Below are 13,048 nucleotides of genomic sequence, written 5' to 3'. Positions count from 1 at the left end.
CGGATTTCACACCGCTTTCGCCCCCAAAATTGAAGTTTCGATTGAGGCAAAACCAACCCACAAAAATCGAAACCCTCCTAGACCCTAGTAGAGTAATTCATAAGAAGATGATTGACCCAAACGGAATCACTTAAAACATCCTAGAACGGTCATTCCATTTAGCCCTAACTTTGGTACCTTCTCAAGTTGAAATGAAGCCACCCCAAGGAGGAATGAAGGGAAAGGATGATTCTCCACGCCGATAGAGGTTCCCTTTGCCTTGGAATCAACTTGAAATGGAAGATCTTGGGTTCTAGGGCTTAGGGAGAAAGGAGGACTAGTGAGAGAGAGAGAGAGCCGAAGGAGGGCTCGTGAGGGAGAGAGAGAGCTGAAGTGAACGGTGTTTTAACATAGGGAAATAGTTAGAAGCCTAAAAACACGTGATATGGAGCTTCAGGTCCGGAGTATCCGGAAGAATACCTGGAGTATCCGGGTTAATCCGGAGTTTCCGGTTTAATACCCGTAGTATCCGGATATTTCCGGAAGTTCCGGGTCCAAATTCCGGAGGTTCCGGTTTTCCCAGACTCCAGGAAATGAAACTGAGTTTGAGCAGAGTTTCGACTTGATTTGCGATGGATTAACTCAAGTCACTAATTAATCAGTTAATCCCAGTTTTTAACACTCGGGTATTACACTCGGTCTGTGTGGAGGCGATGCACCGCGTCGAGTACGAGACCTGGCACGGTGCAGGAACCTTCCCCTGCAGGGCTGCAGCACCTCGTAAGCTGCGGAGGGCTTGCTACCGGGATGGGATTTGGGCGCCCAAGGATGGAGCCAATGCAATGTGGACTTGGTGCTCAAGAAACTGCGAGAGCTTGGTGGCGTCAGGACAACTAATTAAATGCACCAGCCCCAGCACCGTTTGTGCTGCCCGTGCGTTCGTGGCAGGGGTACCATGAACCCACGCTAGAGTGCGTGGAACGGCTACTGGACCATGGGCCATGCATAGGCTCTGTGTGGGTGTGCCCCTGGTGGGTGCTCTTTGATGCTTCCATCAGTGATGACCTTGTCTATCGTGGGTGTGGAAGGAGTCAAGGAGCCAGGGATGCAAGTTTTTGTCTGTTTAAAAAGGACACAAGAGTATTAGATTGTTTGTTTGCACTTGCAAGCTAAGGGATCGTAAAATGGAAAGCATGATGGATTGGATTGCATTGGGTGGACGAAGAGGAGGGCTCGGTCGGCTCCAAAGCAGCAGATTCAGATTCAGATTGTATCAGAGTCCTGAGACGGGCCGATCGAATTTGTTGGATTCGGTTTCCGTTTCCGATGCTGCTTGTTTCGATCCGATTCCTTTCCTGCATTGCCCCGCCTCTCTCCTCCTCTACGGCTGGCTCATCTACCTATAAATAAAAGTCGAGAGGATCATCAGATGAGCTAAGAAATCGATCGAGATCAATCATCAGGAACGAGGATGGAGGACTGGACGAGGGCGGCGATGGAGTTTTCATCGCCGGTGCTGGAGGATCTTGTGTCGGATCTGTCCCGCGAGGAGCAGCTACTATTGCAGAAGCAATTCCGCGATCGCGAGCGCATCTCGAAGCGGAACAACAAGTCTCCTCCGTTGCCTAGTCCGAGGTGTTCGGAGCGCTCGCGCGACGCCTTCATCTTCCCCCACGTCCACAACGCTCTCCGCCATTACAACGCCAGGCATCCAGGCGCCGAGTTCGACGCCGTCAAGCCCCTGATGCAGTGCCGCGTCGGCTTCAGGGACCAGGTCTGGTTCCACCTCAACTTCTGGGCTCGCCGCCGAAGCAGCAGCAAGGTGATCATCAAGCGCTTCTTCGCCGAGGTGCACTACAAGCCGGCAGCAGCACTGGCAATGGCAACCACCACCAACTACTACTACTACTCATCATCATCATCATCATCATCATCAGCATCAGCAGCAGCAACAGTGCCTCCTCTATCTCAAGTAGTAATTCCCATCGTGGAAGTATGCACCATCATCGGTAAGTCATCAATGCCACTGGCCAGTAATAATCACAACAAGTAAAGTAGCTAGCGGAGCGCATGATGTGCTGATCGAATTGAGTTTTATTTGGGCAGAAGAGCCGCTTTCGCAATACCGGAGCAGCTGCGCGTTCTGCCCCGGCAGATTCGACATTTTGCACCCCAAGGGCTCCAAGAAATTCATATGTGGAAACGACAAGGACCGGATAGAGCAACGCCTGCTGCACTGCAACTCCGGAGCATGCCTGGGGATGCCATTCACTGGCAGCTAGCGTGCGTCTCATCGACCGATTTGTGCGGGTTCCGATTAAAATTCCAATTAATTTATTAAGGTTCCGATTGACGGGCCGTGGAATCATTACTTGCTTTAGAATTATATTATAATGGAAATTAGGAGTTTTTACGGTCTTGTTTCAAGTATTTACGCCAGCTGGACTTTTAGAGGGTTCGCCGGATGCGAGCGGAGTTTTATGGCCTTAGATTTAATGTAGTACTAGTAGTAAATGGATACCGTTTTACACAAGCGGGATTCTCGGAGTAAATTGAGGGTGCGGTTATATGTCACTGATGGCGACAATTCCACCAACCATCACCTGAAGATTTATTCATCATCTATTATATTTAAGAGTCTTTTACCCGTATGCCCTTATGTAAATTTCACTTGATCCCTATACCCCTAAAAAATTTGGTGTTACCTCTATGTCCTGCCACCAAATTCTTTTTGCCTCTGTACCCTTCCATCCATGTTCCGTTAAAAGATAACGGTACAAGAGCTCTAACAAGTGGGACTCAGCAGGCGAAATGTCCATTGTGCCCCTGTGAGTAAAATGCCCAGCTCGTAACCGGACCTCCCGAGCCGGCCACCTCCCATTTGTGTCTGTTGAAATCCCTCTGCCACTCCCTTTCCTATCGACGAACCCTAGGCGGCCGCCGGCCAGTAGAGCCGCCGCCGGCGCTGCCCACAGCCGCCGCTGCCCCAGATCTGCGTGGCCTTCTCCTTTTTCACCGTGCGGGTGGGCTTCTCGCCCCGCGCGCCAGGCAGGCGGGCAGGCACGCAGCGCCGCGCGGGTGTGCCGTGCGTGCGTGGGGTCCTCGCGCCGCGCGGGGCCGCGCCACTCGGGGAGCCAGGCATAGGCGGTGGATCCGCCCCGAGCTGGGCGCCGCTGGTCGCGCCCTCGCCCCGGCCGCCGTGCGAGCTGCCATCCTCTGCTTCTTTGAGGTATGTACACATCTAATTTATTATCTAAGCATTGGTTTTGTTCTTGATGCGGGAGCAGTAATTTCTGTGGTGCTAGACTAAGATGTGGTCCAAATGAACGTAGAAACAAAAAACTTTTAGGATGTTCTTCTTGTAATTAATTTTAGATGGCATTCTAGATTGTTTCATTTACTTGAATGTACTGTAGAATTGTAATGTTCGACTCTTTTCTTCATCTGTAGGATGGACTAAAATAGTCAGTTCAATCTAGAAATTCGGATAAAGTGTGATTCAAATACGAGAAGCAAGAAGCAACTTCAGCTTGAATAAAGTGTGATTCCTCAGTGTTATTTTGAGAGTACTTTTATGAGTTTCTTTTGGCATGCGCAGTACTTATGGTCTGGAGGAACTATTTCTTTTGTTATGATGTCTCATGCCATGGTCATGTACTTTAAGGCACTTCTGGCTTGCATACCTAGTACTTTTGTTAGTGACATGTTGGTGAAATGAACAAGTATTTGGTATGGGCTTATTGCTGTTATATTTGAAACTCTTAAAAAAATAGCACAATATGAGAGGCTCATCTTCCTCACGGACTCCTCATGATTGCTGTTACGCGTTTTTTATTTTTAATTTAATTCCATTGTTTTTCTTATTTTCCATTACCTCTGAAATTAAATAAATAAAATCAAAACAACCTGGTTTGGCTCCCTCACGTGAGACCCTAAGTACTGGGCATGCAAAACTGCCCTGCGAACAGACCCTGCGCCTCTTCCCTCCCTGTACAGCAGCTCTCTCATCTAAGCTAAGGGCAAAATGGTCTTTTTCCAAGTCCAATGAAAATGACATGTTAGCAAGAGACATCAACTAAAAAAAGTCATAAGTTCCGAACCAAACATCCCAATTAAATTTTGATTTCACCATAATGTTCCTTACGATGAGATCTTCAAATCAAGACCACACTTGACTATATTCAAAATAATTATTTTAAAAACTATTTTTAATATAAGATAATTAATTTCAACTGGTCTGAGCAAATATTTTAAATCTAGAACAAAAAATTGCTTTATACGAACAAAATGATCAAACAAGATGAACAAAAATATTGCATATTCCGAACATTTGAAAACTAAATATCACGAACAAATGAGTTCACATCACGGAACAATTTTAACTACAAGTTGAACAAATAATTTAATATCATGAACATTTTAGTATAAATAAATAAAAGATTATTTTTACATGGAGAACAAATTATCATTAAAGATAAAATAATAAAAATAATATAGCTTTCAAGCATTGAAGAAATTATCATTAAAGAATTGAAATTAATAAAGAAAAAGGAAGTAGGGAGAGAAAAGATTGGAAGAAAAAGAAATAAAGGTGCACTGCACCACAGCTAGTAAGCATACATATATAGTCAAAACAGTACAAAGCATGCACGTATATAGAGAAAAAAACATAAACTTCAAACATGTATAAATAAATAGAGACTTGAACGTGAAAAACAAATGCATGAATCGAGAAAGAAAATGAATAAGAAGAAAAAGAAAAAGAAAATAAAAAGAAGAAACAACAATAAAAAATGAAAAGAAATGGTTGAATACACACGTCCTCACTATGAGAATGATTTGTCAGTTTCAGTTGTTATAGGTACAGAATGAAATGGAACGTGTTTCAGTTGTTGTAGGTACAGAATGAAATGAAAGGTACAGAATGAAATGAAATGTGTGCAATCTTTCTTGTAGGTACAGAATGAAGAATCACAAAATGTTTCATGGTGCAGGGATTAGTATGCCAATAGGCAATAGGATCACAAAATTAAAAAGAAAATGTTTATTAGAGTGGCAAAAAAGAGAAAAGATATGCCATTCACCAAGAATTTGGTAATAACCTGCATACCATTTTTAGAACTGTTGTGTTAATTTTTATGCTTTTCTTTTCAATTAGGGGGAAGAGGATGATGCTATTGAGAATGAGCTCAGCCATGAATTGAAACTCCATGAAACATACCGTGACAAAGCTGCTGCTTGCCGGAAAACCCACATCTTTTGCCTCATCTGTCATATGAAGAACAAAGAGAAGGAGTTGCTGAAGGACAAGAAAGAGGTAATCCAACTATTAGAATGAACTCATCGATGCAATATCATACCACCTATTTAGAATTATTAGCTCCTGTTAATTCTTCTTTTCTTTTTCTGAAAAAATAAGATTAAACATCATTGCAAAACCCAGCATCAGTGTGATGGAGGAGGGATCTTATGCAAAAGTAACGGCTGCTTTGTTAGGGCCAAATATAACCGTGACATCGGCCTACACCAATACGTAGAGGTAAGCGGAGTTAAATAAATCATTCCATATGCTTCAAATTTCTAGCCTAAACATGGATGATGTATATGTTTCAGATTCTATTCAGGACGACGACAATGGATTTAGCTGATGCTTGCAATGGATGGGATTCACTGATGAGCATAAAACATTCAGGCTTACTGTATTGATAGGTGACCCGTCTCAAGATATCAGTGTTAGGCTATTTGCTTCTACAGTAACTTCTACTTTGCAATTGATTTTTTCTTCACTGTGGTTCCTGGACCAGACCTTTGGGATTCTGTTACATTTTGCTGTGAATGATCGTGTACCTTTATCGTGTATGTGTTACTCTGTTATGGCTCAAGGTGGGATGGATAAGTACACTCACTGTTTTCAGTCTTTACTGGTTCAGATAGCTGAATGAATTAAGCTGTGAACTTATTGCATACTTTTGTATATTAAATATATTGCGTGAAACTTATTCACCTCTTATATATATATATATATATATATATATATATATATATATATATATATATATATATATAAATTACACGCCTACAGTCTGATGATGAGTGGAATGTGTGTTCTAGGATCCCTGTGGATTTTATGGTTCTAGGTATTGAATCCATTGTTAGGGTAGGACTAACTTGCATCTTGAGCACTGAAAACTACTATAATTCTGACAACAAAGCAAATCTGAAAACCACTGTCAGTGTCAATATCACCCACTGTTTCAGCAAAAACACTAATGCATTCAATTGTTTTTTAAGGTAGCATTTAACAGATGATTTCCACCATTAGATATCAACAAGAAGCTATCCTAAGATTTAACACAACAAGATTTTTAACCAACATACTGTAAGGTTCATCATCCTGACTCTGAAGGTATAGAATGGAATTCATCAACAGTCTTTTGACATAGGAGGAAGAGATGATGAAACATTATTCGATCCCATCCATGCATAGAACAGAACCATAAAATGGGAGCTCCATATGTTTCTTTCAGTGCAGATTTATGTTGTCTTTTGATCAAAAGGCAAAAGAACACTTCATGTTTTTTTGCTAGGATGAGGACTTTCACAGCAGAGAAAGACCGGATGAATTTCTCTGCTCATGCCTATAATTTTTTGTGAATGAGAAGGATGGGAACCCCAGACATACAACCAAAAATCATCCCAAAGAGAGAAGTTACAAGACAGAGTAGTTAGCATGTTTTCATGTCTCCAGGTTAGGCACAAACTATTTAGTTCCAGAAAACTTATTTACAAACATGACAGCTATAGATAAATGATAACTCCAATGAAAATTAATGAAAACAAGAATAATCCTTCATTCCTTCAACAAACACAATCCATAGTGATTAAATAATTGCAGGGGCCAATAATTCTAATAGGCATCCAAGAAAACAGTTATTCATTTAGACTTCAGCTTATCTTTGAAAGGTTGGGTGTTATCCATATGGGAGCTGGCCAGCTGCACCAACACCGAGGAGGCACAATTTCTTCGACACTGTTACTTTCCAAGTTGAAAACGCATATATCACGGCGATCGCTCTTAGAAAATGCGATGTATTTTTCATCGTCAGTCAAGTAGACATGATTTGCCTTCAATGATGGATATTCTTCAGCATCGAGACAATATGACCGGCCACACCCAAGGAACAACACATGGTCATGCAAGCTATTAATTTCCACCAGCTCTTTTGCTTCCATGTCAACTTTATATACCGCGATTTCCTTAGTTTCCTCCATGAACTCTGAAACGTCACGCTCTGGAGCATCCTCGCCCACATCACCCTTTACTTTGAGGTTCTGGTCCCTCCAAACTAGCAGCAGTTCTCCTGATGGTGTCTGAATAATGTATACGTGTTCATAAATAAAGTTCTCTGTTTCTTCCATAATCACCTTCCTTAAGTTAGTAGGGCCAGTGAGATCGAAAGCATCAATCCCGGAAGTAGTTGTCACTGCATACAGTACTCCATCCACATAGATGCAGTCTTCATAGGCATCACTTGATGGCAGCAATGTCCATTTACAATCTCCTGGTCTTGCAAATGAAAGCTCGTATGGTTGGATCAAGACCACAATGTAGCTTCCTGAAGAGGCACCATCAGGGAACACAAATGCCTTGTAATAGAGGTAGTCTCGCAGCTCATCGAGAGCATGGATTGATGGGTCACGGAAAACCTCTTCTCCGCTGAAATGCGACAGCTCATACTCCATAATCTCACCGGCGTCGTCCAAGATGGGCTTCACCTGCTCGATGGTGGTCACCGGCGGGAGGGCGATCTGCTCACCGGTGATCGGGTTGACCATGTGCAGCTCCGACCTGTCGTCAGCGGTGACCAGCCAGCCATTGGAGGAGCCAATCAGATACCGGCTGCAGATCGCCGGCTCAGGGAGCGTGAGCCTGTAGACCCTGTCCTCTACGAGGTTGTAGAGGCAGGCAACGTTATCCGCATCAGATTCAGATGTGTAGAGGAGGCATGGCGTCTGTGGCCGATGGTAGCACCCATGGCTGAGCAGGCTGGTGTACGCAGCGTGCCACGTGGAGCATACAGCGCCGGCACGCAGCAGGTCAGGGATCTCTAGCAGGGCAAAGATGTCCATCAGGATGTCCACCGGCAGTTCAGGCCAGGACTCGCTGACATCGTCCTTGAGCGATGGTCCTGATGGATGAACATGCCCAATTCCCTGGAGTGCCTTCAGTAAACTCGGAGAGGAGGAAAGGAGGAACTTGGAAACAGCTCGCAAGAACAGATGGCGAAGGCTCATCGTGGCTGCTCTGCTCGTGCCGTACATCTTCATCTGTCTGTACTGGACAAACCCGAAATTGGATCTCTCGCTGTTGCTCTCCCTTCGACAAACGGTTGCAATTTATAGGGTCGGCAACTCGAAGCAAATTCTGAGTCCGAAATAGTGAGGAAATCAGAGTCCGGCACACTGGCAAATTCCGAGATCGACTCGGTGGAGGTTTCGGAGAGCCAGGCGGCGGACATCAACAGCAAGGTAACGTGTCATGCGTGCCCACAAAAGGGGAGACGGGAAGGATACACCACGGCCAGGCCTGGCGCCGCGACCGCTTTGCGGCGCAAGGCTGGTGCTCCGGTGGCGAGGCGCACATAGCGGGCGACCGCAGTGTGGCGCCGAGCTCCCACGCCTGGATCCTGTGGGGTTCTTGAAGAGCGGGAGCGGGTTCTGACAGAAGCCCTCCGCGAGCTCCACGGGCGGAGAAGCCACTCGGGGTCACGCGTGTATTTTGGGCCTAAACTCGGTTCAACAAACTGCTTGAGAGTTGAGGTTTGAGGTCCAAACTGGTACGTGTTGACCATAACATACACGCAGGATTGCAGGCAGCTAAGTCGCCCTTGTCGCGCCATCTAACTTGGCGCGACAGAGGCGGGCTTAGCCGTTCTCACAGTGGCTGCCGGGCGCCAAAGCCGCTAGCGTGCGCACGGCTGTTGAGCCGCCTAAGGTGGCGCGACGGAGTCTTCCTGTCGTGCCACGCAGCGTGGCGTGACCAAACGGGCTACGCCGTTGAAATAGAAATAAAATCCGGTGCGGATTATTTTTAAAATAATCTTAAAAAAGTTTTTTTAAAAAAAAAAATTGCTAGCACGCCACAACATCGGCATTCCTCACACAAATCTATTTCTCACCGTGGAGGCTAGTGTTTGGGCAAACTTCATAACTTTATAAGACAATTTAGATTTTATGAGAATAAAAACTACTAATTAACTAAAAACTAGATGTTAAAGTATACATACATCAATATTTTTCTTTTAAGAAATTGCATATGATCTTGAAATATATTCATGTAGACTTATATAAATTTATGTGTAATTTAAATTTAACATTTACCACACATGTAGTTCAAAATCAAGGTAATTCTAAGAAAAAACCATAAATGTATTTAATTACTTAAGAAGGCATGTTATTGGAAAAAAATATAGTTCTCGCACATACTTTCCTATATGGGGTATGTTATTTGTAGGGGCACCCGCCCCAACGAATCCGTTTCCAGGAGCAGGTGACGCCACCACCCACCCCTAAAAATAATGCAAATTCGATCTGGTGGCGACGGCAGTGGATAAGAATGGCTTGGTCTGAACTTGTTCTGTTCTCTTCTCTTCTGTTCCCTCTCTGAACCAGCAAGATTGATACTACTTTTTCTCTCAAATTCATATACAGACTTTAGAATTGGCCAAAGTAACAATTGTAGAGAGAATGTTCCTCTATAACTTTCGTGTTGAGCACTTTCCCCAATTATGCTTCTGCTTCAGTGATCAGGTCAATCCAGCCAAGTTTACACCCAAATATTTGCAAATTGCGTGTGTATACATCAAAATATCCCAAAAGCAAGATTTTAGGACAGACATACTCTACATTTTTCTTTCGATGCACCTTCTCCAGTTCAGCTTCTATCTTGCCCAAAATGGCTTTGAACAGTTCAGTTGCCACTGAGGAACAAGGCTTTCAGTTAACTAATTCCAATCTGTTGACATTGATGCAAATTATTTCCAAAATTTGCTAGTAAACTTTGAAATCTTCAAACAGGAGAATTCTAGCCCTATTGTTCTTCTCGATCTTATGTTACAGGCATTTCTTCATATTCTATCTCTAACTTTTCTAAACATTGGTCTGATCCTTGCTATGTGCACATCTGTTTCAGACTGAACTTGTCAGAACCTGAACTTTTGCAGCTTCGTTATCTCCAATATTCACTACTGTACATCAAAATATCTCAAAAGAAAAGTTGTTGACTTGATATTTCCCTACCACTTTTGTTTCGGACACATTTTCTGATTTGGCCTCGACCCCTTCCGAAATTGTTCTGAACAGTTAGGTTCAGGCTGCCTTTTCTGAATTTCAGCATTTAATTCAAACTACCTATTTTTGAAATTGAATTTGAATGACCTTCCAGACGTTTTCACCCAAAAAAAAGGCACCTTATTTCTGCCCAAACATACAGCTTTTCAGCTGTGCACTTGTCATGGATGGTTGATCTACAATGTCTCATTTTATTTAGGCTCAAAGTTCAGCATTTATCGCTGCGAAGGCAGCATTGAATATTATAACGCATCATGCAAGAAACAAGAAAGCGAAGTAGTTGAGATGGTTGGAGTGCTACCTCAGCCGAGGCGCTGCGACGTGCCTGGTTGGCCGAATCTCGCGCTCCCTTGCTGGGCCGGAGCTGGGTTGAACGAAGCTGTGGCCGAGGCGGTGCGCCATGTGGGCCGAAGCACATGCAGCGCGAAGCCCGTGCTCCCTGGGCTGGGCCAGAGCCGTGGAGCTTTCCGATGCCCAGTCGAAGGCCGCGCTCCCTGCGCTGGAGCTGGAGCTGACCGGCCCCTTGATGTGTTGAGCCGAAGCCCAGTAAATCCACTGCGAGTTGAGCGGATTCCTATCCATCTTTCGAAAGAACTTAGTATTTATACATCTTCCACTTTATGATTCGTGTGGAATCAGATGGACGAGCTAGATGGGAGCGCAAAAGAGATTGGACGAGCCTAAATAATGGCTGGCGGGTCAACATGTCAGCGCATGTGGAAGCACGCTAGAGGCTTGTCTGGATAGGGTGGCAGACTCACTGGCTAATGCTGGGGATGCAATGTTTGATTTCCAAAGTTCAAGCGTAATTTTCTCCCAAATGGTGCATCCAATTTTAATTCCATTTGAATCATGGTGTTCTCCGGAATTATTTTAACAGAATGAGATCCGATATGACTATATTTTTATTTCTGTTGTTCTGAACTGTCAACATTTTAAATTTGTTGGTTCAACAATTTAGTGATACTACAATATTTTAGATACACTATTGCAACATCGCAATATTAATGTTGACCTAGTTTATTCAAAATGTTGAACCAGATTTGAAAAAAAGGTTGAATCTAGTGTCTCAAAATGCTGAATGTAATAGCCCAAAATAACTCATGTTAAGTAAATGCCACCGGATCTATAAGGATACTAGGGAGGAAAAAAAATACTACCATCACACGTGTTAATGGGTTGTATTGTACAAAATCATTCGCTACGGTAATTTCACAAGATTCTGCAGGGCCATCTGTTGCCTGCTTGTGCGCATGCATGCAGTTCTGGGCCGTTCTACTGTAATGCACTCCGCTGATAAGCAACAAACCAGGTATGCATTTGTTTTTGTTCCGCCGAGGTTCGTGGGCTTTTTCTGGACCGATCAAATATATATCTTAGACTGATACTGGATCTAAGATGTATAAGCTACCTACCTACCACAAAATAGATAGGAGCCCCCCCCCCCCTCCCCCTCGAGTTGAGCCTATCCTACTGAAGGGTGGTAGAAATTGGGTTTCGGGCGCCAAACTGCTGGGGATAAGAGTCCACCAAGCAGCAGAGAGAGAGAAGGCACCGAAGACACAATGGGAACAAGTGTGCATAGCTCGTGAGGGAGAGAGTCCCCTCCAAATGACCCCATGGGTCACAAAGACTAGGAGTCACTCGGACGACTGGCAGTCAAACTGTCGTGAGCTTTTGGGGGTACCCATAGCCAGGTGGCGGAACGCACCCGCCTATTCCCCGAGGGGAAGTACTCGGGGAAGTGCAAAGCGATTAGGCCGATCTAGCTTTGGGGCAAGAACGCAAGAACACACGGATTTAGAGTGGTTCGGGCCACCGGAGCGTAATACCCTACATCCACTGTGTGGTGTATTGCTCTTAGTATGAATGAGTCTATCCTCTGCCCCGCCGGGCTTGAGTCATTCTCTAGCGGGCGTCCCCCTTTTATAGTGCAAGGAGGACGCGTACACAGGCATCGGACCCCGACAGGTGGGCTCAACAAGGATGTATAATATACTACGTAGGAAGCTTCAATGGAGCTACAGCGGTTGAGAATCTCTTCTCGGCTACGCTTCATTGCCCTGTAGACTCTCTGACCGAGGGGGGTTTCTCAATCGTCCCATCGGCGAGGCGCCCGTTGGGGCAATGTAGCTTGCGGTGTAGTTTATCGAGGCTACCGCGTAGGCGTCATAATGGCGAAGCCGAGCCGTCACGTCCAACTGGCATAGTAGACTGATATACGCAGCGTGGGCGGCGCCAGCGACTGCTCTGCGCTCCTTGGTAACACGCGACCAATAGTGCAACCTGGCAAAAGCCGCCTCGGGCTCTACTGTGGCAGAGCGCACTTCCGCTTACCTTATTGAATGTGGTAGGTAGGCCAGTCTTCCAGTGGAAGCCACGCGGTTCCCGCGCGTGGCCGCACCTACGGACACGTGGCGGCTCCGGACCAGCCCCAGGCAGGGTGTCGGTTCCTCCCTGCTGAGGGGTCCGGATAGTATATGGGGGTCCGGGACCCGGCGGGGGTCCGGTACTCCCTGGGGAGGTCTGGGGCCCCAGCTGTTTTGGCTGAGGGCTACCTCCTCCGGGGCATGTGGCGTCGCCGGACCTTCCCCAAGCGGGGAGTGGATCCGGGGCCGTTTGCCGGGTAAGTAGGGCTCCGGACCACAGGGGTCTGGCTGCTCGGTCGTCAGGGCGTAGTTAAGGATAACTACGAGACTCTTGCCTAGACACAGCAAGA

General features: G+C 45.3%; 1 protein-coding gene and 1 pseudogene across 1 annotated transcript; one reads left to right on the top strand and one right to left on the bottom strand.

Annotated features, from left to right (window-relative positions):
* Positions 1 to 1,450: 1,450 nt before the first annotated feature.
* On the top strand, positions 1,451 to 2,266 carry LOC120645759. The gene is made up of 2 exons (XM_039922504.1): positions 1,451 to 1,988; positions 2,086 to 2,266. The coding sequence occupies exons 1-2, from the start codon at positions 1,451 to 1,453 to the stop codon at positions 2,259 to 2,261; spliced, it is 714 nt and encodes a 237-aa protein (XP_039778438.1). The 3' UTR covers positions 2,262 to 2,266.
* Positions 2,267 to 6,909: 4,643 nt separating this feature from the next.
* On the bottom strand, positions 6,910 to 8,274 carry LOC120645758 (annotated as a pseudogene).
* Positions 8,275 to 13,048: the final 4,774 nt, after the last annotated feature.

The sequence above is a fragment of the Panicum virgatum genome, chromosome 8K (genome assembly GCF_016808335.1).
Source record: "Panicum virgatum strain AP13 chromosome 8K, P.virgatum_v5, whole genome shotgun sequence".
In the NCBI taxonomy this organism is placed as follows: domain Eukaryota; kingdom Viridiplantae; phylum Streptophyta; class Magnoliopsida; order Poales; family Poaceae; genus Panicum; species Panicum virgatum.
This window is presented reverse-complemented; position numbering and strand designations above follow the sequence as displayed.